The sequence below is a fragment of the Phlebotomus papatasi genome, chromosome 2 (assembly GCF_024763615.1).
Source record: "Phlebotomus papatasi isolate M1 chromosome 2, Ppap_2.1, whole genome shotgun sequence".
In the NCBI taxonomy this organism is placed as follows: domain Eukaryota; kingdom Metazoa; phylum Arthropoda; class Insecta; order Diptera; family Psychodidae; genus Phlebotomus; species Phlebotomus papatasi.
In genome coordinates this window covers 88,528,346-88,553,484 of record NC_077223.1, presented here as the reverse complement: position 1 = coordinate 88,553,484, position 25,139 = coordinate 88,528,346, and the positions used below count along the sequence as shown (strand labels likewise).

General features: G+C 36.4%; 1 protein-coding gene and 1 long non-coding RNA gene across 2 annotated transcripts; one reads left to right on the top strand and one right to left on the bottom strand.

Moving 5' to 3' along the window:
• Nucleotides 1-3,509: 3,509 nt before the first annotated feature.
• On the top strand, nt 3,510-6,261 carry LOC129804962 (uncharacterized). Its single transcript, XR_008752034.1, has 2 exons — nt 3,510-5,479; nt 5,554-6,261. It is a non-coding gene; the product is annotated as an uncharacterized LOC129804962 (long non-coding RNA).
• Nucleotides 6,262-6,761: 500 nt separating this feature from the next.
• Nucleotides 6,762-24,980, bottom strand: LOC129804915 (mothers against decapentaplegic homolog 3). Its single transcript, XM_055852692.1, has 7 exons — nt 24,523-24,980; nt 16,690-17,004; nt 11,288-11,466; nt 10,911-11,088; nt 10,640-10,845; nt 10,427-10,571; nt 6,762-7,000 (listed from the first exon to the last, which is right to left on the bottom strand). Exons 1-7 carry the CDS (start codon nt 24,720-24,722, stop codon nt 6,877-6,879), a joined length of 1,347 nt encoding a protein of 448 aa, XP_055708667.1. The 5' UTR covers nt 24,723-24,980; the 3' UTR covers nt 6,762-6,876.
• Between the last annotated feature and the right edge of the window lie 159 nt (nt 24,981-25,139).

The following is a 25,139-nucleotide window of genomic DNA, read 5'->3' as shown; positions in this document are numbered from 1 at the left end:
ATGAACTAAAAACCTTTTCAAAAGTTTAGCAAAAACTCTATTTTCATTCATCTCAAAATTAAAAAATAAATTGAACTACTTCAGGGCATCAAAGTATCAAGTAGAACAATTATCAATTTCACATAAAACACTACTTCCCGATCTTGTACTTTTGAAGCTCTCAAAAATACTAAGAGAGCTTCAAAAATACAAGATCGGGAAGTAGTGTTTTATGTGAAATTGACAATTGTTCTCCTTGATACTTTGATGCCCTGAAGAAGATCCTATCCAGGATCGAAACATTGGCAATAAAATAAATTGAACTATTTCTCTTAAATTAAGAGAAACATAGAATTCATAGAAATCGTCATACGTTACCGAGTGACTTGCACCCCTGCTATACGTAAGTTTTTTCTTAATTCCAACACTTAGGGCTGATCTGTAGACCATCCTTAAATGCCCTTATACGGGCTTCAGACCTAAGACAGCCATATGTCCTAACTGCTCTAAATTCTTAACAATCAAAATTTTTTGAAAAACAAAACTTTTATTAGATCCTGAAAAAGCAATAAAATTGGTTGCTATTTAGGATTTTGAGATCTTCAGGAACTGGTCTAAACCTCTAGTCTGAAGACTGTTTTATGGTCACTGGACTTTTTTTAAGTCCTAAAGCAAAGTTTGCAAAAAGCAGGACTGCAAAGTCATACTCATCTACGGTACTTCTATGCATCAGTAATTTATGTGCTGTTATGTTGCAAATTTTTAAAGTACAGTAGACTCTCGCTAATTCGGCTCTTTTAAGATCGGGCTACTTTTTAATTCGGGCAGCAGTTAAATTTGAAATCTCGTTGACATTTGTTTGTTTTGATTTAGTTTCTGGATAAAAATGCATAAAAACAACAGAAACGTTCATGAAATCACTGCTAAAGGATACCTTTAATCCTTTAGTACGCAAATTGAAGCAGGAAAAGAGATAATGGCCCCAATTCTGAGACCAAGATCAAGATCAAAATTTCAAGCTGTCAAATACTTCCAAAATCAAGATTTCGTATTCTGACGCGAAATATTTATGGAACTTAAAATGTATTAGCTAAGAACTAAGATTTCAAGATTTTCCACACTTAACTAAACGTCACTTCTGACAAATACCTTCATTTCCTCTATTATATTTGTTGAAATTTTGTCATATAAATTAAGAAAATTAACACTTTTAACTCTTGTAGCAGTCTACGTGATTTGGAAGTTGCTGGAAAAGCGATATAACAAGTGGAAAATGAGCATTGAAAGTTTGCCAGACTCCGACAGATGGGACTTGAATTGGACCAACGTCAACGATCAAATGAGATTACAGGAAGTGCAAACGAAACTTGTGACCTGTGATAAACCAAGAAATGCTTATGCAATATGTGATTATTTTTTAGGTATCCTCAGGGTGATGTACTTCGATATGTACATCTAGAAAAACTTATCATTTCGATTAAATTACAAGATCAAATACAGTATTTTTCAAAGTAATCCCCTTTTTGTACCATCTCTTATACTTTAATAGAAATATTTCTCATCAATAGTCATTTCTATATGAAATTCTTCAAATTGTTACTATCTTGAAAATTCCAAGCACTTCCGAGAGGTTCTTGGAATAATTTCAAGAAAACAAGATATTTGACGTCTTGAAATCTTGAAATATTGATTCCAGAATTGCAAATCTTGATATCCTCATAGTTTGTGTCAGATTTGTCATCTTGATCTTGATCTTGATTTTTGATTTCAGAATACCAAAATCTTAACATTTTCTTGATCTTGATCCTGGTCTCAGAATTGAGACCAATATTCTCAAATTTGGGATATTTTGCCTTAGTTATGATGTGATTTTGCATTATAAAGGGGATTCATGAAATTTACCATAAATATGACTATGTAAACTTAATATTAGTATGCGAAAGAACAAAAAATCGTTGCATTTCAAACAATTTGATGCCCGAATTTCTCTCTAATTCGTATGACATTTCGGTCCCAAATGCCCGAATTTGAGAGAGTCTACTGTAAGACAAAGCTCTTTGGATACGTAGGGTAAAGTGTATAATTTGGAATTAGTGTTACAAGTTGGACAATTCGCCGGTACAAGTTGGACATGGCTTTTGTCTTGATAAATACAGTACAAAATTTGTTTTGAAGCACAAGGAACCAAATTATAAAACTAAAGCATTAAAAATATACAAATAAAAATGAAGTACTAAATTTATAAAGACAAAAAACCCTGTCCAAATTGTACCATTGTCCAACTTGTACCACTGTCCAACTTGTACCACTTTACCCTATATTGTTGGGTACTCGCTTTCCTTATGCAGAAATTGTGTTAATATCAAGTTATTAATTAAATAGGTAACCTAGAGATAGAAATTCCAATGGCCTATTCTAATCAAGGCTAAATTACTTGAAAAATGTCAATCTCAAAAAATTAGAGCCTTGTGTATTTTGCATTCGACTGAACTCTGCATGTCAAAACTTATTTTCTATACCAACCTCTCTTTTTTATGAGGTTCATTGTCAATGCATTGGCATTACATTTCCATTCATTCACTTAACGAATTCGAGACTAATACAACAGCTGAAAAATCTGCAGCTGTCTAGCCTAGAACCCGAGACCTCACAGTCATAGAGACACTACTCTATGCACTGATCCACTGAGGCCCTTAATTTCGTATATCAATGTAGCCTCATAGCTCAAAATAACCCCACCCCCCCCCTACAAGGGGAACCCAGGCTTGAACGGGGGGCCTTTCGCTATCTAGGCGAATTTCTCTACCAACAAAGCTATGGGGTCACTGGCTCTGATTGTCTTTGCCACTGATGTCAACCAATTGCCATGTGCACTTCAACTCGTTTTCGACTCACTACGAGCCTTGAGAAACGGTATCATGGGTATCATGCGTACAATTGAACCAGTAGCCCATATTTTCACTCGTTTCTCCATGGAAAACATGGGCTGTTGCTTCAATGGTACGCATGGCACTGTTTCGCAAGGCTCGTAGTGACGTAGTGAGTCGAAAACGAGTTGAAGTGCACATGGCAATTGGTTGATATCTGTGGCAAAGACAATCAGAGCCAGTGAAAGAGTACCCAACCAAAGACTGAAATATATGAAAATTAAGAAACATTACAAAACAAGACAAGAATAGATGAAAATTCCACATTTTTCAACAATCTCAAGAGTACAATGGGGAAATTTGAAGTTACACCTAAATTAGTATTTTGTTATTTCCTCACAGTTTTGATGGACAAAGACAAAAAAACACAAAGAAGTACTCTTGACTGTAGGGGCTTGTGTATACTTCTTTGTGGTCTTCCTTTTCAATGAGCAAATTTTAAAATTCCAAATTAAGCAGCAATTTAAATTACTTCAATTGTCCTCTTTCGGAGATTTTTCTATCTCAAATTATTCAGCTAATTCCTAAAACTTTCATATCTAGCTAAAAATATTCTATAGATAACATCTTTTGTTAATTCTTAGTGAAAAAAAAGTTGTCCGACGTAATCACAAAAATAAAAGAGATGAAGTCACATCAAAACAAACTCTAAGATACTAATTTTTCTTAGACTCTCGCTCATTTAAAAGGGATTATACTCTTTTTCTCTCTACTCAGGTGCGTTTTGTTTTTAATAATCAATCCAACACACAAAATATTTCAGTTTTTTTCCTCACATAATTTCTAATGATTAGTATTTCTTGTTCTTTTTTTTTCTTTATGAAGATAGAAGTGGATAGAAGTGTAATGAGAAGAATGTTCTTTTTGCATGCAATCTCTCTCTCTCTCTCTCTCTCTCTAAAGTAGTTCACACAAGATTCCACTGGCTATTTCTTACATTTAATAAAATATTTCATCTTATTTTTTTTACTCATTATTTGCTTTTATACACAATTACACTTTTTTCTTTTTTAAATCTCTCTTTGTGTTGTTTTTTTTCTTGTAATGATGCAGGTCAACAGTAGTTACAGCAAAAATCTCACATAAAAGGAGACATTCAGGAGACATTTAGATTTTTCTTGTTATTTTTGTTTTTTTTTTCTTAATCTTTGCCATTGAGTTTAAACAGGTATCGTAAGAGTTTCATTAATGTGTACATTTTAGTTTTAAAAGATGTCTTTAGAATTTTTTGTGGGCTTTGCTCTTTTTTGTGTAATTCCTTTTGTAAGAAAAAAAAATCTTCTCAAAACTCGTCTTCTCATTACACCGTGTTGTGACTTTTTTCACCCATATTATTTTCTGTCCAACGAACATCAAAAATAAAAAAATACACCGTTTTAGCTTAATTTTGCTAAATGTATGCTAAGATTTTAGCTGACTATGAAGGGAGACTGCGAAGTCCAAGTAAGAAGATAGAAGAAATTAGCGCTCACAGCGTACGATAGAGAAACCAAACCTTGCAAAAAAACTAAGCAATTTTGAGTAGAATAATACAGGGAGTCCCGGCTTGAGTGAAAACGTATTAAAAGAATTTGATATGAATTGGGAGCTCATTTATAAAATAATTTTTGTATGCAAATATTTCTCACGAGGTAAATTTGAAATGCATTTCTTATGACCCTGTTGGCCCTGATAATAGGCCGAAAAATTGTCGCCTACAATATTTTGCATACATCACGGCGTCTCCGTAACTTATTACAAATACATATCTCCTGCAGGTATGCAATTTTTCTGTACTACTAAAGTAAATTCCCGGGCTTTTTTTCGGTCTCGAAGTTTCCTTTGAAAGAGACACTTTCTGGTAATCCTGAATATCTTTTTAAGAAGAAAATTCGTCTTTTACCGCATAGATGTAAATCACCGTCAATTTGTGCTGAGCCGAGATGTACATGTTTTTTTCCGTACCATTCCGAGCCACCATCTCCACGACTTACATTTCCGTTACATTTTGTAAAGTTTCTCCATTGTTCGGTTGTAATGGACGTATACAACCGAGTTTGCTTCCTGGAAAGGGCATAAAGCAGTTCCAAGAGTCGTTCGACAGAGGAGAGGGCAGAAATCAGGCTATGCATTTAATTAATTTAGAAAAAAAACACTTCTTTCCGTTATCGTTTCGACATATTTCTTACATTGTATAATCATAGCAATTGATTGATATCCCGTATTTTAAGTAAACTGCAAAGTTTATAGTTAAAAAAGGATCGGTTATGAACTGGTTTATTACAGGTTCATAACCGATTGGAATCAGTTCAGGCTTGTCAGGAATTCGAAGACCTTTCAAGTGCACTTAAACATGATACCATTTGGTTGACAAATACGGTCTTTTGAGACTTTTTAACCTTTGACCTTGAAAAACCATTATTAGGAACGAGATTCAACGAGATTTTCGTATAAGGACGAAATGTTCGTATGACGTCTTTTCGAGCAATCCCAAAACAAACATGGTTTTGAACAGGAATAGGAGGGTTGGGGAGGGGGGAAATGAGGGACATGTCAACGATCTTTGGGTTGACTTATGGGGGGGTCCCCCGAAAGTGCCACGTAGCTTCTTCTAACCGTTTGGCCTTTCAAGCTGGCGACAGCCGAACGGACCTACGAAACTACTTAGTTTTACTGCACGAGTTTCGTGCAGTAAAACTTTCCTAAAATGATCCCCAGAGAATGATAAAGCAGTTAATTATCGAGACGATCCTTTTGAAAACATTCACATTAGGTTCCCTGAAAGTATCACGTCAGTTTCAAACTGAATCATATTTTACTACCCCCTTTAGCTCTCACTTAACACTTTTCGGTGTTTTTTTTCTGGATCAAACCGTTGTGGAAATTTCTAAATAGCAAGTTAAACACTTCAAATTATAATTAACAATAAATATGAAAAAAAAATTCTGAATGACCTAAAAATTTTGCTAAATATTCTGCTGAAATATGCTTAATATTCAGTGAGGTTTAGTTCCCCTATCATCCGCTGAGAACGCTGATATTCCAATTCATATTTCATCGTAGTAGTTTTTCTTTTAGAGAACTGCTAAACATTTAGCACTCATTTAGCAAAATTATGCTAAAAACGTGTACTTTCCTTGTTGGGCGTTCGCTGGGATCTTTCTTTATGTTCAAATTCAATTTTCATGCACGCAAAAAAAAGAGACACCGTTACACAATACTCAGTGCAACAAATATGATTTTCAATCAATTTCTATCTCTCCCTCTCATTAAATACGTAATTATATTATGAGTTACTACATACAATAGAGAATATACTTTTGTTGTCTTCATCTTTTTCTCCACAAAATCTCCCACTTGCAGGTTTAATTTTAAATGGGTAAATCTCCCCTTTTATTTTATTTTCTTTTGCCTTTTGTGTATCTTGTGTTTTTTTTTAATTTGTTGTGTAATTTAAGAGGTAAATAGAGTTGTTCTCCTACGTCATCTTCTTTGCTTTTTTTTCTTTACTTCTTATCTTCTTACCTTCATCTCTTAATATACTCCCCTATCATTGATATAATATATATATATATATTTATGGATCTCTCATCTCTATATAACTTTTTTCTTTTTCTTTGAATATCTTAACATTATTATGTATACACAACTTAAGATATTGTTTAAAAGATAAAATCTTTATCAATATTTTGTATGTTTTTTTTTACTTTTTAAACTTTTTTTTTGTAGAAAAAAAATTTCAATATTGTGCTTTTTCTCTCAATGGTATATCTTTTCCTCAATATGTTTTTCTTTTTTTAGTTTTCTCACATTCACCCTCCCAAGTTTATCATCTTTTGGTTGATTAATAGTGGTAAAAGTAATAGGTAGTAAAGGTTTTTTCTCTCTCTCTCTTTCTTTCTTTAATTCCTTTCACACTTTTGCGCCCACACACATTTCATGCATTCACACTTTATTTCTTACCTTATCTCTCTCACGCCAACAACTTTCCTTAAGACATTGAACTGCAGGGCATTCGCGGGGAACCCATTTGCGTGAGCACACGATCCAGCCACTGAAGTGGTCCATTTAAATGCAATTCAATCCAACAAGGTGTTGATGTCACAGTTTGTCTCCTGCAATTTGCAACATAAATCTCTCGTTATTTCGCTTAATTGAGAAAAGAAGAAGCTCGATATTCTTAGGAGCACCAGTAAATGCATTAAAAATTTGATTTTGTTAACTGCAACTGCAACATTCTTAGAAATCTCTTCTGAGGTGACAAAATGAACTTATTTTCAGAACTAATTAAAATATTGCAAGACTACAATTATAATGGTGCTATTACAATAAAAAAATGAAAAGAGGAAATCTTGAAAAGGAGATCATGTCATCATTTGCTCCTTTCCGTTGGTTCGTGTCGCGACTGTTATTCCCAGTTCTCATCGTGTTCCAAAACCACCAACAAACAGTTCAGACAGGAACCAACACAAAGAAAAGTCAATAATGCAGAAGCACATGCAAGCAGACATTTTTCTCCTTTTCCAGATTTCTTTTTTTTTTATTCATTTTTCATTGGGATAGTGGGACGTGGGGAACATTTGAATTGCGACAGCTTTGAAAATGGCCTTTTAATGCTATTCACATTAATTGTCGCTTGTGAGCGTCCTAATATGTTATTTGTCTCTTTGAGTCACTTAATATTTGGGGTTTTCCTATTTAATGATAAAGTAGTGGACTTAGCCTGCAAAAGTAAGTTTAAATTTACTTAAAGCATAAATATTTTTCACATTAAAAAATTCAAGAGAAAATCGCATTAATTTTTCGCATTAATGCTATAAATCATTTTATATCAAATTTTGTGGGCCAAGTCTACCTTTTTATCAACAAATAGATCAAATTTTGAAAATAAAATGATTCAAACACACAAATTACACATATGGACTCTCACCAATGACAATTAATGTGAATCATATTAAAATTTTAATGTGCAAATGTGATAACACAGTCACACAAATAAAACTAATTTTGAATTAACCCTTTAAGGACGATTGGAACACCGGTGTCCCATAAAGAAAATAATTTTTCCTGACTACCTAAAGTTATTTTTTTCTTATGTTTGTACGTAATTGCAAAGTAGAGAGTTGAAGGAATCTAGGTATCTAGGATATTTCTTGCAAGTCTCCAGCTATTTGTTATATAGTAAATTTGAAAGCTCAAAAATGCCGATTTTTTAAATTCTCAAATTCATAATTAATTTTAATTCTTTTTTATACTTCCAATTTTTTTTAAGCAAAACCGTTTTGGAAAAAGAAACTACAATACTCAAACATAATATTTTTCATTCGAGTAAAAATTATCATTCATTGGTATTGTCAGAAAATTTACTTAAATTTTAAGGCTATTTTTGTTCCTATCGCTCACATAGATAAAAAATACTCCGAATCAGACTCTGTTGAATTTTCTAAGGCTAGATGTAATACCTTTTACTGATTTGTTTATCAGTTACATTTTTATTGTTGATTTTCAGTCCGCGAAAACTGTCTCGTCGTTAAAGGTTTAAAAAAAAAATAGTGTCTTGAAAAGTTTACAGTTCAATTGGGCTACCCTGCAGTAGTTTAATTTTCGTATTAGGACACAGTCTAGGCGGAGACATTTTCGCATTAGGACGAAATGTGCGCCTAGATGACCTCCAAATCATATTCAGAAATGAAAAAAAAAATCGCACGACGCGTTTTCGAGTAATCACAAAACAATATGTTTTTGGAGGGTAAAGGAAGGGATTGGGCACTGAATGGGTCAAGTGGTAGAGCACTCGCTCTATGATGCAAGTGTCCCGGGTTCGAATCCCCTTTAGATAGATAGATAGATTTAAAATGGGGGCAGCAGGCGGCGTCTATCCTCCTCAAGCTGCTTCAGCTCCACTCCCGACTCCATCCTCAGCCAAAGCCGCTCCACCCTCCAACTCGTGTCCACGCCAACCTGTCCGCTGCATCCAGGCCTCCGATTAGGCCCCTTATGCATCTCCTCTTATAATAATCCCTAAATTAAGGGTGTTGTGAATTGAGCCAGCCAGTCTTACGGATAAATTCCATTAGACTGGCCGGTTTCAATTTTAGGAGGTCATTCCAGTCTAGCACCACTTTTCCAAGTAGCGCTCGTCTGGTGTTGTAAAGGCTGGGACAGTCACATACATAATGTAGGACCGTTTCCTCAGCGTTGTCACAACCTCTACAGATTGGATTACACTCAACACCCAATCTGTTGAGGTGTTTGTTTAGACAGTGTCCGGTAAGAAGATCAGCAAACTGCCGCGCTTTGCAGCGGTTACTGCTCACCAGGTACTCCGTCCTTTTTCTATCCACAAGTGGAATAACAGTCTGGACACGCGACAATTGCTTGTAGCCGTCCAGACCGCTTGATGTTGTGCGAGTAAATCCTCCCCAATGATGGTTTTCTTCATTTGGGGCGACACTCCCACGGCAGGCTCGGGTCCGATGAATTCGGTCTTCGCTCCTGCCACTGCGAGGCGGTCAGCCTCTTCATTACCCGCAATACCACTGTGCCCAGGTACCCAATGTAGACCGACCTCACAGTTAAGTGAGACCGTTTCTAACATTTTCCGGCACTCGAGCACCAGAGAAGAGCGGGATTTGTTTCCCGATATGGAGAGCAAAGCAGCTCTGCTATCAGAAAATATGTTAATTTTCCTGCCAGAAACCCCAAATTCAGTCAGAGTCTGAACCCCAATTAGGATTGCTGTGACCTCGGCCTGGAATACTGTAGTATACCGGCCAAGTGGCACTGACCCACCAATTCCAAATTCCGGACAATGGTACCCGGCTCCAGAGGAGCCGTCTAACCGTGAGCCGTCTGTAAAGAGTGCAACCGCACCGGGTTCATTGATGTCCCCTTCCCGGTCTCTCCACTCAGCTCTCGTGTTTAGCATTCGAATCCCCTTTAGGTCACCAGGAATTTTTCTGGCGTTAAAGGTGTTCGGATTGCATCCAGTGAGCTTCACTGCACTTGATTCCACGGGCATGGGACTGACAACATCATCCCGTACAAGAAAAAATAATAATGCATATTTAGAAATCCCCTTGCGGGAAGGCCTAGTTCCTTCGTGGAATGTTGTGCCAGCATTATTATTATTATAAAGGAAGGGATGCGGGGAAATGAGGGGCATGTGATAACGGTCTTTCGGGAGGTCCGCCGAAAGTTCTATGTCGCTATCTTTAACTGTTTGACCTCTAGAAATAGAGACCGCTGGACGGACAGACGAATCAGACAGACAAACAGCCCAATATCGTTTCTCAGAAAGATCATCTACAAGCAGTAAGTTATTTTGCCTTTTAAATAGTCAAAAAAATGGTTTTTGTTTTTGAGACACCGGTATTCCACTCGTCCTTAAAGGCTTATGTAGTAGAGAGCTCGCTCTATGATGCTACCGTCCCAGGTTCGAATCTTCTTCAGGAAAACAAACATTTTCACCCAGTTTTGGAAAACTTCCCTTTCCAGAACTTTCGGTTTTAGTGATATTCAAAGAACTTTAATGTACTTACCTATATTCAGCTCCCCATCCCTTCACAAAGGACATCCTAATCGTGCACATTCGCGTGAGCTGATAAACTGCCTCGAATCCCTGTGAAACTGACTGTGAGAGGAGAGACGCAAACTCCTGATTATTGAAGATCTTCAAATTGCAACCTACCACCATAAAAAAAAATTATCAATAAATATCCCCCATAAATGTTATACAATTATTCAATTAGTACCTGGTGGGATTTTGCAAACAGTTGCCGGATGCCAGCCATATCGCTGATTGCAATTGGGACTCTGTACGAAAATACTGGAGTCACTTAAGCACTCAGCAAAAACTTCGCCTCCAATGTAGTAGAGCCGAACACCCTTGCCAATATGCCTCCTAGTCTGTTCTACCACTTCATTGCGATTGACATTGGACAGCAATCCCAAGCAAAATCTGATAAAAAAGGCCTTAGGGTAAATAAAGTTCTATAGGGAAAATTTGAATTTTGAGAATTGTACCTCTCTGAATTTGATGGATCAGTAAATCCATCCACTGTGATTGAAGGTTGAGACGCATGGAAGGTTTCCCCAACCCTCGTGTTCAACTCATAGTAACTGATAGAACACCAAAAAGCAGGTTCATGGTAGAGAACAGGTTGGGCATCGAGTGGAGGACTTGGAGTTATTCTCGATAGACCTGAAGTAGAAATCCCCAATCAACCTCAAACTTTTAGGAGACAACTCCTTTTTTTTCTCATTCACAAAAATAAAAACTTTGTACTCTTCACATTGAGTGAAAAAAATACAAGATTGAAAGGACAATTAGATGAGAAGAGAAAACAAAAGAAAAAAGAAACTAAAAACACGCATCGATGGCGATACCAACAATGACTCACTCATATTATCATTTTGATCCATGGGGTCTCCATCTTCAGACATATAGCCGGGAGGCGGTGTCTCCGTATTGGGGATACTCCCAACACTGCCCACACTCAAACTCGTAGAATCAATCATGGTATTTCCAGGAATCTGTTGACCCAGTGTCGCGTCCATATATGACGTAGAGTGTTGCAAACTGAGAATATTCAACAAACACGTCCTTTTTAGTTCGAAAAATTGGCAAAATTAAAATTTTGCAATCAAATTAACTCAAATTTAGTTTGCAACAACAAATCGAAGTATACAATCCTTAAAAAGATAACTTCAAAATTATCAATAAGCCGAAAACAATTGCGGAAATTCGGACAATGGCTCTGCTGATTAAAAAAAAAGAAACAAAAGTGATTGATATAGATAATAGAGATATTAGCTATTCTCATAAAGAATTTCATCAGCCAGTTCATGGAAGGCCTAAGCCATAAACAATGATGAGCCTCCAAATTCGATAACGCTGTTACTAAGTCCTTTGTTGTTGTTCGAATGGCAAATTTCATGAAATTTCACGTTTTTCCGCCTATTGTAGATGGAGACTACGGTGAAATTTCATGAAATTTGGCATCTATAGTTCGAACTCATTCCAAATGGATTTTTCGGTCTATCAATGAATATTGAAGTCAAAACACGGTAAAGGCCTTCAAGAAATCTCCTCTAAGAGGAAGAAATAGAGGAGATTTCTTGAAGGTCATTACCGTATTTTGACTTCAGAACTCATTCTTTTTTTAAGAATCTCATTGTAAAGTTAGTAATGCTATCACCTAATACCGTGGGGAAAAGAATTGGTTATAATGTAATAAAATTCATTGATTTGGTTTCATAAACACGTGCCGGTTATTACTATACTACAATTTTGCACAAACAATATCGAACATTACTGAACTACAAAAAAAAAATGCTACGTCACTTTTAGCGAATCCTTTTAACTTAACAATAACTAAATAGCAACGTTAGTGCCCTGCATTAGAAAATTTCACTTTATCCGTATACTTCATGTGAACAACTGTTACGCGTTCTAATGTATATGTCACCTTGAAGTAAGTTCCGTTTCTCTATATTAACGTTCGTTTACACTTCCCAGGGGGTCGATTATGTAAGTAAAGTGAAACCGATGAATGGCTCACTTAACATCTCGAATGAATCTTTGTCTTAACTCTTTCGTCTCTTTTGAGATTCTGAGTAACCAAAGCAGCATATGAATGTTCTTTGAAAAACAATGTTTTTTAATTATTCAAAACTGATAAAAATCCTATTCTTGTGAATGATTACAAACTATAAGGATGTTCAAATGTAAGATATTTTTTGTAGGACCTCAATTAATTCCTGAGCTTAGATATTTTTGATTAAAAAATGGTGAAACTGGCTTGCAGCATATGCTGCGGTCCGGAAAGAGTTAATGAACCGCCGAAATAATAATAATAAAAACTTTAATATGTTTATTAACAAAATTATATCATTATTATTTTTATTTCAGCGGTTCACCTGTAAAACGTTTATTCGAGCTGTGAAGTAAATCATTCACCGGCTTCACTTTACTTACTTAATCCACCCCCAAGTTGAATTAAAGTTATTACGAATATCTCACGAGAACCAGTGACCATTAGGGAAAACAGAACAGTACAGGAAAATTCAGTTCCTTTCAAAGCTCAAAGTTCGGACCCCAAGCGTTCCTCAGTGGTAAAATTTAGCCTTTTCTGGCTTTGTATTAGTCTTTTTGATTCACCGAGCATGGGATCTGGGATACTGCACTTGAATCTTGTGATATTAAAAAAAATATCATATTTTGCTGCGTGTATCTTCCCTCAAGGAAATTTGTGAAAAGAACCTTTTATCAATGTTCCTAAAGCCCTCAGGGTATGACAGTTGAAGATAATTTTTTACTGCTAAATTTTACATTCTAAATATTCTCGAGGATCAGACTGAGTCTATTTGCTTCCTAACGTATATTTTTGACGCCTGCTTAATCTCTTTACGTGACAATCATCTTGGGAATCACGTAGCTAAGTAGTTAACATACTAAATGTATACTACAGAATTATCGAGTTTCTAACGATGACGCATTAGTCGAACTGCTTCCAGTGTTTAGGAAAAAAAGCATTGCCGCCAGGCCATAACGAAAAACTTTGTAATGGAAGCACGGAAGCATCCTCATTTAAAGATGGCACTACAAGGTAGTTCATGATGAACTTCTTCTTCTTCTCTTTAAGTTTTATTTCAGGGACCGGGCGTTACTTGACATCCACACAGCCTAGTGTTGAACAGGCTCAACGGGCTGATCTTTCGAATATTATTATTTTATTCTTATTATTATATATCAAACGACTGTCTCAGTCTTGCCTTTATCTCTTGATTCAGTGAACATTTCCCATAACTTAAACAAGTTCTGATTATATTTCTAAAAATCTTTGTACAATGTTAATTTTTATTCACGTCAGTGACTCTTGGTCATTGTCGCGTAGGACCCCTATTAGTTTCCTTTGACATTGCATCTATGTTTTACGCAAACATCACAATGAATTTCTTTGACCGTCTACAAACTTTCAAAATTCACTTTAAATAATATCAATGGAGAACCTCGAAAAGGTCCTCTTCTGGTACATGGTGTTATTATAACGAGATGTAATCCGCGGGTATTCATTTGTGTTTAGAGAACTAATCTTGTTTCGAAAAGCTTAAAATACGCATGGAGGTTCCTTCCTTGTATTCCTTTTCAGGTCTAAATAGAGGGGGGGGGGGGGGCAGTCTTGCGACACATAGACTTTTACCCTCAATTCCTACGTTCACCTCCAAGTGGGCTAGATACCTGGTAGGTCTCGGTACACGCAGATGAGTGATAGAAGATTGGTTAACCAACCCTAGTGAGAAGTCACGAACATAAGGTTAACGAACAAGTGATCTGGTCCTTCTAGAGAGGGTTGGACAAGGGGCTAACAACACCTCCTCGTGGAAGCATGATTGTTACGAAAATTCGCAAGGAGCCTCGGACAATTCGGACGGACTTTTCGACAACGACCAATGCTACGTTTCTGGATCGGAAGGAGAATCGCCAAGACTGGAGGAAATTAGTGCGAGAGACCTGGTCCCTTAAAGCGACCTAAGTATATGTTTTAAAGATTATCCAGCGGACCCTTCGTTCTTTTATGAAAATCCTGCTGAATCAATCCTAATAATGGTTTTTCAATGTCAAAGGTTAAAAAGGCTCTAGAGGACGTATTTTTCAACCGATGGTATCATGTTTGGGCTCTCTGGAAAGGTCTTGTATTCCATTCGGTTATAAACTGGTAATGGACCAATTCATAACCGATAAGAAATTTTTACCCAAAATTCAATTATATTAGTCCTAAGCTATTTTGGATAATATTTTGAGTGATGTATCCGGTAAGTCCATTTAGGACTGCCCAAGAATGCCTCCCTATAGTGTGGATATTTCTTTGGATATTTCACATAATCAGCGGCTGGCCGGAAAGGAACCATCATGGTTTGAAAAGTACCGGACTTTGCCGCAGCGTGATTGTAAAGAACGACCCTACTTTATTGTGTTGGCGGCAAATGACTACAAAATCAACCAACCGACGGTTTTGCCTATTGCGCCACTGAGATCCCATATGTTGTCGAGATTTTCGACCTGATAGCGAAATAGAGCCAGTAGAAATTCAGTAGGTATTTAAGTCATTATTTTATAATTAGGTCATTTATTGTATATCGAAATTGTAATTTAATTAAAAAAATAAATCATACACTCAGTCGTGTGCTGATCGTGGAACCAACTTGCCTTTACACTTCATTCCTATTTCCAAATGTTTATGCATGTTTCCTCTTGCTCTCACCCCACATCCCACCATATTTTTCATATTAGCGTTATTTAATTTTTTTCTTTTTCAATTTTTCAATTCTTAACTCCGATTTAAGTTACTTTTAGTAATGACTCAACGACAGCGACACGAACTCCTCCACGGGGTCCAGCTGCCGTTTTTCCTCTCCGTTGCGCCATGTGACTGTCACTCTTTGCTGATTTATATTGTTATTTCCGATTGCAATGTATATATTATCTAAAATATTGTTTGTCTTATGTATAAGTTTGTATATCTAATCAGCGACGTCAGCGACATATACGATCAGTGATTCGGAGTTTTCTGCCGTTTCTCCGATGAGATCGGTTGTGAAGTCGGCGGCAGACGTAAATTGGAGATTGGAAAAATAAATATTATTATTATTATTATTATACAAACGGTTCTTCGTTATCCGGCTGACGTGGGGACAAAATGACATTTAGGTTTTTTGAATGATCAACGGTTTTTATATTTTGTGCTGTGTGAATTTATTTTCTGTCTGTTAACTCTTTCGTCTCTTTTGGGACTCTGAGTACCCAAAGCAGCATATGAATATTCAGTGAAAAATAGTGTTTTTTAATTATTCAGAACTGAGAAAAATTCAATTTTTTTGGATGATTACAAACTATAAGGATGTCCAAATGTAAAATATTTTTTGTAGGACCTCAATTAATTCCTGAGCTTAGATATTTTTGATTAAAAAATGGTGAAATTGGCTTGCAGCATATGCTGCGGTCCGGAAAGAGTTAAAGAACAAGAGAATTTTCTTCATGTTATGCTTATGTTTCATTTTTTATCACAATTATGTATTAAAAATTTCGATACAATGATAATAATACTTTAATTCACACTGGAGAAACTTCATGTTTAGTAAAAATAATTTTGAATACATCAACCGCCAGTGTTTGGCAGCTCTCACCCGGATAACGAAGAACCGTGTGCATATTACAATATTTTTTTTTTTACTTTCTATATGCCTTGCTCGAATTCCTTAAAACCTTGGATGTTTAATGAGGTTCATGGAGGTAATCTACGATAAAAATTTGAAGCCTCGGTCTCTTTTTTCTTGGATGATATCGAATTTTAAAATTTTAGAATTGCCTAATTTAGCCCCAGTCTCCCCTATAATAAACATAGGACGTTCATTCGTGTTAATGTCGTTTTTGTAGGCAAGCCTACTTCCTGCATACGGAGGCACCACTGAGAGAAATCCGAAAAACTTAACATAACATTCCGGAAATGTTTATTTTACCCTGCAGTATTGATCCGAAATCGGTGTAAATATTATGCTTTTTAGGTGTATTAGGGGTTAAAGTTACCCTTTTTCATGTTATTTCTACCCTTAAAAAGGTGTAAAATTAACATTAAAAAATGTTGATATATTTTTACACCTAAAAAGTGTTAAAGTTACTGGAAAAAAAGTTAATCGCACCCCCGTTTTTTTCTCAGTGACGAAACTTCCATTGTGAGAAATTTTCGTCAAAATGAAGCATTTTGAAGTAAAGATTACTTCATTGTGTTATACCAAATCTCACCTCAGTGCATTCGTAAACTGGATGTTGTGAGGAACCGTGTTGCTGAGATCATCGAGTGGATACTGACAGATGGAATCCACTCCTGTGTTGGGCAGAGACTTAGGCACCAAAATCGACAATGTCTCCACTTTAGTATAGTGATAAGGATTTATGCACACCTCATCCTTCTTCAGATGATAGGCATATTCACAGTGATCCAGTGGTCTCAATTCATTCTGACTCTGCAGATCAGGCCAACGCCACAATCTACAGTAAATTACATGGGGTAGACCCTTACGGGGCGTAATCCCATTCTCTCCATTCAATGGCCGGCTTCTGCAAACAAAATAACCCAATATAATAATTTGTTACTGAGAGTTATAGCAGCAAAATAGCCTCAAGAAACATTTGGCACTTAATTTTTGTCTCTTAATGCTCATACACGCTTCTTTTTTTTTTCTTTATTGCACACAATAAACATCTCAAAAATTCTATACGTCTTTTCTTCTTCCCCAGAAAAAAATTTGCACTCCAGACATTTTGTTATGTACACACAATTTCATTTCTGTTTTTTTTTTCTTCGTGGTGTACACATCACCACACCAAAGTCATTGCACTTTTTTTCTCCTTTTCAGGGCTATTTTTACAAATAAAATTGCCCTCCCGCGACACTCAAATGCCCTCCCCATGAATTTCTTTCTCCTCATTGCGCGCCGCACATTAACTATTATGTGCGAAACCAGCGAATTTGATATAGGTGTTGTATTTCAATATTTATACATGAATACACAAAAAAAGAGCAATACAATAACAAAAAAAAGAACCACCTAAAAATTGATTTCTCAGAATAAAATTTACCCATCAAATTACCTTAGAAACAAAAAAAAGTTGCTTCTTTGTACTTTGCTGAATATTCGGTTTGCACTGATTGGTTCTCAATGCTTGTTCGACAAGTTCGACAATGAAAATTTTGTTTTGAAAACCGCAATCACGAAATTTTTCTGCACTGTCTCTTTTTTTTGGTGGTGGTGCACACGCCTTCCGATTTGCTGGGTTTATCGAAAGTGTCTCATATGTAGCCCTACACTGCGGTATACTTATTCACATTTTTCCAGTTCAATTAGGTATTATCAGTCTTATTATTGTTTATTCGAAATTTCACGAAAATGACCTTTATAGATTTTTAAAACTTTTGTCCGAGACTGCGTGGGCGTTGCGATATTGAACCCCCAAAAAAAATCAATCTGAAATTTTACACACGTTCTGCTGGACCCATACACAAAAAAATTGTTAAACGATTTCATAAACCCTCTTTTTTCCTACATATTGACAAAACATCCACAATTCTAGCCACATTTTCCACCCAAATAAGTCACCAAGTACATGTGCAAGATCACTTGAAAAAATTTTTGAGCACAGCAACCAAATGAAAACAGGAAAATTTTTGCCCAATAATTTTCAACCGTGAAATGTGTGTAGATGCAAAAAGTCACTTCTACGCCATTTTATAGTGAGAAGGAGAGAGAATATTTTTGTGCGAGATTGGGGTAGGACGTCGTCGCAGTCGCGCATTAATTTAACCACTGTCGGTGTGTAAAATTCCATCTATCGGCACATCTTTCTACCCATGTATTTGTACTTTAACATCCCATTGTGGTAGTTGTATCAATATTTTTTGGCTGCTCACACTCACCTTCAGAACAATTTGGTCCTCTCTCTCTCATCTTCAGACACTTTTGCATTCTCTCTTTCTCTCTCACTCTCTCTCTCTCTCAATCGCCATCCGCTCAATTCTCATCGCAGAATTTTCGTCTGGCAAGATAATAATTGAGAGAGTGTATTGGTACAGCATACAGCCAGCCAGCCATCAGGCTGAGAATGACTGACCTATAGCCTCTCCTTTGCTCCGACACTTTTTCATCTTCGCAGACAAAAACTCCTTCTCTCATTCTTACTCTCCCTCTCCCTCTCTCTCTCTGCATTCTCATCGCATTCAAATCAAAATATATCACATTCGTCACAACACTGCTGCAGAAAATTATAGTTTCATCTTCATTTTTGATCACTTTGTAACAAATACCTCAATACTTTTTGTTGTGAAGTATAAAGATTTTATGGGAAAATTACCTAACAATAGAGTGGAAACTATTACTAATAGATTTACATATTAATTTGCATTTATTGCCTCTGTCAATCAATATTATTAGTAATTGCTCGTAAGTTGAAACAAAGTTGAAAGTATGATATCATAGCTATAAAAAAAATGTTTGTAAACAATATCAAAGACATTGACTTATTTAGTAAATAAATTATTAATTACGCCTCTTTTTTTCTTTTGAAATCGGAAAAAATTTTATGAAATCAAAATTTAGGGGAAAGTGCCCATGCTTTACACGGCCCCAAGCTTTACAATAAATAGGGGAAGGTTTTGCACCTTCGTAACGTCGCAGGTTCGTAAATGTTAATTTTTTTTCAAAGTTACTAAATGAATATCATCCATGATCATATATTCTAATAGCTAATCCCATATCTCACATGTCCTGACAAACTTGGGAGCCTAGGCCTTTTTTCCTGGGTTCTAGAAGCAAAAATAAAAAATGGGCCTAAAATCGTAATTCCGATGTGTATTATTTTATGCATTTTTTCACGCTTCAAGAGTCTTTTCGAAGAAAAACATTCCAAGTTATAGAAGGTTTATCAGGGTTAATATTTACCGTGAAAATCTTTCGCTAGAAGGGGGTGGAATTGTGGGCGAAGAAAAGTTCACAAAGATTGCCTCCTCTGCAGATTCGTAAAAATATCAGTCAAAATAATTGACTACCAACTCTGTAAATTCCAGACTGTTTTGGGACACACTGTGCACGACGCTCTGGATATTTTGACCCATCCAGAGATTCCACTGAACAAGTTGACAAGAAAATTGTGATATTACAACGATTACAACATTTTTCAAGAAAATCTCGAAGAAAAACACGCACTTCCACAGCAAAGTGAGACTTCATCAGATGTTTTTGTTTCGCTTCTGTCAAATCGAACATTAAGCCTAAATCTGTTTATGGTAGGTGTGATTCTTTCATTGTCCATACGGTGCGTTTTAAGCATTTTTCATACAATTTGCTTTGTTTTCAAGCGGAGTTTTCCTCATTTAACTTTAAATTAATCACTGGTAATTCTAAGAATCACTGATGTTCAAAAAATGTTCTGTAAGACAGATTCGAAGTATTAGAGAAATTACGAGGATTACAATAGGTGTGATTGCTTCTTTCTGATTTGTGCAGTGATGAAACTAGACTGTTTAAGGTAGATGTGATTCTTTTGTTGCCACTTCGATGTATTTCGAGTATTTTTCATAAAATTTTCCTTGTTTTAAAGTGAAACTTTCCACATTTCATTTTAAATTGATGGCTGGTCATTTTTGAAATTAGTTGTGTCCGAAATATGTTCTGTAAGACTGTTTGGAGGTGTCAGAGAAAATCCGAGGATTACAATAGGTGTGATTATAAGAGAATCACACCTAACCGTGCTCTGAACTGACTGTCAGAATGCAGGGAAAACATGGTTTTCCGAGTGTCAAAAAACATGTGTTTGAAAAATAGCTTAAAATTGATCTTTTAATGTGTGATACATCCTACAAACAATGAAAAGAAGTAGATGAAAGTTCCATCTAAGTAGTGATGCCCAAATTTTTGTTTCCGGTGTAACGTTTCCGGGGAAAATGAGGCCTACAGGGTTTGAAAGAAATGGTACGAAGCATTCCGGTACCAGATACATTCGTAAAAAATGCTACTACATTTTCATTTTCCTGTAGAGGAAAATCCAAGGACTTTCAGGAATTTTGTGAGGCAGAATTATGAACCCAATAAGTGAGAGATTTTTTTTGACATAGTGATATAATTGATTCGGCTTGTGTGGTATTCAGTAAAAAATCTTAAATCTTGGATTCCTTTTTTAGTACGAAGGTTCAAAACCTTCCCCTAGGCCTTAAATCTATTTTTTACACTTAAGCCCTATACTTCGAGACGGTCACGGATATGCGTTTAAAAGACACAGATGGCAATGTCTGTGAAGATAGAGAAAAAGAGGAGCCTTAGAATGCCTGTGGTACTAATCACAGTTCTTGGTGAGTCGTCTGCTATGTACACTGCACTAGAACAGGATATCAAAATCTAAACATTGAGATGATTAGTTCCAAGGGATAAATCCATTATCTTTCTGAGAAAGCTAGTGATAGAACAGGGGAAGAAAGACAGGAAGAAATATACCGTCGTAAAAGAAAATAATATTAGAATAATCATACTAGAATTCGACAATTTGAACCAAAAGCATGAGCATTTGATGGAACAAGTTAAGACGTTGGCAAAGTTGAAAACAAAGAGCTTTCAAAGCTAAAGATAAAACCTCAACCCCTCCTGATGAAGATACATTTAAATTTAAAGGTCTTGAAATTCTCTACAAGCCTGAGTCAGTTCCTACCGGTAACGAACTGGTTATTAAATTCTTATCGGAGATTCACTTTTCATCCACAAATAATGGCACACAGATAAATTCAAATTCTACAAATATTCGTTTACTATTGTTCTTATTCCCTAATATCTCACATGATAAATATAGCTATTAAAGTGCGGTTGTTTGTTTTTTCCCAAATGTGTAAAAATAACAGATTATTTTTTTATTTAAGGTAGATCATTTTACACATTTTTTTTTTATTTTGACCAAATAAATCTGCTTCTGCTTTCTTATAACGAAAAAACAAAAAAATTGAAAGAGACAAATTATTTACGAAAAAGATCAACGAAGATTCAGCAACAGTCATTTTTCGTCTTTTTGGTCTATCTAAAAATCTAAATTTCTTAAGTAGTCATAAGGCGCTGAGGATAAGCAAGTCAGCGACTGAAGCTTACTCACTGAAGAATGAGGACACTTGCCTCGAGTAAGATTAAGATTTGTCTATGGGTCGGTTATATTCCTTTCGGAACCACTACATCCAGGCTACTCATTTGGGCCCATTATCCACTCCCCATTCTCCTGTTCTATCTTAACCCCCAAGGCGGTAACCTGCTCTATATCACAGTGCTCTGTGTGCGTTCTGATACACACAGTACCGTTTTTACATCACGGTAAACCAACCTTGATTTGTGGATTTGGGCAGTGAATGAGTATTTGTATTCGATTGAACTCTGCATGTCGAAACTTATTTCCTATACCAACCTCTCTTTTTAGGCGGTTCATTGTCAATGTATTGGCATTACTTTTCCATTCATTCACTGGACGAATTCGAGACTATTACAGCAGCTGAAAAATATGCAGCTGCCTAGTCTCGAACCCAAGACCTCACAGTCATAGAGCCACTGCTCTATCCACTGATCCACTGAGGCCCTCTAACAAAATGTAAGTATAATATGACGTTTTTTCATTAATCTACACTTTTCGATAAGGATAGGTGTTCAAATTTCGTATTTCAAATGGTACAGAATAGGGTCTCAATAAGTCCTGACACGAGTTCTTAAAGTGTCAATAGGTGTTTTTTTTTCATTTTAGTTCATCTGTGAAAAAAAGTAGGATATTGTACAAATCAAAATTCGATTCCAAGATAGGAAAAAAAATCTTCATTTTTTAATCAAAAATAGCCTTTATAGATCTATTTAATTGTTCGGTTTTAAGGGAATCGAACAGGAAATTGTGGGCCTTTTTTCAAAATAGGTACCGCATAGCAAATTTAGATCCGCTCATAAAATCATATAGTTTTTCACCCAGTACACTAGATTTTGGCATTATGCACATTTTCGGGATCGAAAAAAAAGCCCGAAATGGCATTACGCATCGAGAAAATTTGCATACCCGCAGGGATTTTCTTTTGAATAAATCGGCCGTAGAACGAATTTCGCGCGGAGTAAAAGTAGTTCAAAACAAAAAGATTCAACGGTTTAATAGAAATGCATTAACAAACATTACTTTTTCTTCAATAAATGGTTGGAATATTTAAAAAATTTACCACAATAAAAGAAATTAAAATTCTATTCCGAAAAAGTAGCAAAATGTTTTCAAATTTCCCGCGTTAACTACATAGAATACATTCAGGCGTATTTCAAAACGCAACTTGCATAATTGTGAGTGCATAATTCCGTCAGGTGCATAATCCCGAAGGACGTAATGCCGGGACTGAGTGTATTTTTTAAATCCTAGTTTTGGGAATTCCTTGAAAACACGTAGTGCGAACGTATTTCTCAAACGAATGGGACGATGTTTGGGCTTGTTGGAAAGGTCTTGGAATTCCTGACAAGACTGAACCGATTCCAATTGGTTATAAACTGGTTATGAACCGATGAGTAATTTTTGTCTGAAAATCAGTTGGATTTCTCCTAAGCTATTTTGGAGGATCCTTTCAGTGACTGATGCGAAAGAAGTTTTGAAGTATAAGGGCCTTGACAGACCTGAGGATTAGTCGAGAGACGGCTTAGCGTAATTATAGTCGACATAATGGTTAAACTTCATTTCCATCATTTTCCACTAAATCGTCTCTCGGCTTAAGGGAAAGCTATCAGGCGTCGCACATACTCTGGCTTTGAACACTTCATATCTTCCCCAATAATATTTTAATGAATATGACCTAATTTTTTCAGAAGATCTGTGACTTAATCTTAAAAGTCTTCCTCTACACAGGCTTTTAACTCTTTCGCGTCTTTAGGGTCATATATGACCCGGGGAAAAAAGTTTCTTTTTGGCTATTTACATTAATTGAAATCTAACTGGAGTCTTGAGAAAATGAGCCAAGAATCTTACATCCTTCTATTATAATGTCGTGCACGAACAGATAGATTTCAAATAATGTAAATACCCAAAAAAAACTTTTTTCTCCGAGTCATGACATTACCCTAAAGACGCGAAAGAGTTAAAGGAGATAAAATAATTTTCATTGCATCTAAATTTGTTCCACTGCCTGTTTAGCATACATATCGTCGGTTGCCTCAGCAACTGTGCTAACTGCATTTGCTTTGTGTCAGCATTCGTTGTAAGCAACGCATCGCTGCGCGGCGTTTGCAACGAATGCAGACACAAAGCAGATGCAGTTAGCACACTTGCTGAGGCAACCGACGATATTTCATGATACAGTTTTCTTCTTCTCCAACTCCCCTTTGTCAGACAACCTGAGACATGGAGAAGAATCTGAGGCACAAGAGAAGTTCCGGAGAGAGACTCTCGCATTAACATACATATAGATAATGTCTGGGATAGCCAAAAGAGCCAATATACGTGTTTTAATCAAATGGCAGAGAACTTTTTCTCACCTCTCTGTCTTTCTCGTGGCGGGAACTTGTGCAAATTACCAAAAATAGAGTTCATTGAATAGGCCAAATTCAAGGATAAATCCACTCTTCTTTGTCACCATTCGCACACATTCACACTCAGGTAGTTTCTCCGGGCTCCTCGGAGGGTCTCTCACTCTCTCATGTACACTTCCAACTGAGACTAGGACACTCTCTCTCGCCCGACTCTTTGGTCGTGGGTGAAATTTTTCGATAGCCCGATTATTGGAGACATTTGATGGAAGTTTTTCCACGAAAAAGATGATTATGGGCAGTCGTCAGCAGACGATTTTTTTTTGTGTTCCTCATTCGTCTGTGCTTGTGCTCCCTACGTCCCTACCTCGTGTTTTATGCCCAAAATGTCAATATGTTATCAATGGTTGTCCGGAGAGATAAGCCCTCCTTTTTTTCCGCGCTATATTTGCACCCAAACATGGGGAGAGAACTTTCTTCTTCCTAGGTGACCTCACTGGATGCTAATCCAGTCGGTTCTTATCACAAATACCCAGAGAAACTGATAAAAATGCCAAAATATAGGGGAATTGCTCACCTCTGAATTGTGATACATTTCGTGTTGTAATTCTGCGTTGAGATGGCTTTCTCTAGCTCTTCCAGCGCATCAGACTTCTTTAGTTTCTTCACCAGACTCTTAACAGCCTTCTCAGCCCATTTTCCCTCTTCCACTGAATTTTCATTGCCCTTTTTCCACACAAGCAATCGCTTCACGATGGGCGACGAGAATGGCAGCATTTTTTTCTTTCACCTTCTTCAACACGCGAAAAACCCTGCCTTAGACTTCGGCACTTTTCCCACTTTTTTTGCACACTTATCCACCACAGTCAAGCACTTTACCACAATGTTGGAGTCTCAATGGTACTGCTATATCCAGCCTTGATGCGATTTTCCCAGAGAATTGTGCAATTTTTCCGCCTTCTGGCGATGTATGTTGCTTTTTGAGCCCTATTGACACTTTTCACCGTGTGACAATGGTGGCGCCACTGGTGGAATGGGGCTGTTATGAGTTGAATGCATACTTCACAGCTTTTGCTAAGAATCACCTTGATGCATCTGGATTTTGATCCTATTTCTCCGGAAATGAGTGTTTTATTTCAAGTTAAATATCGCATTGCATGCTACGATTTGCATTTGTATACTAAATTTTAAGCT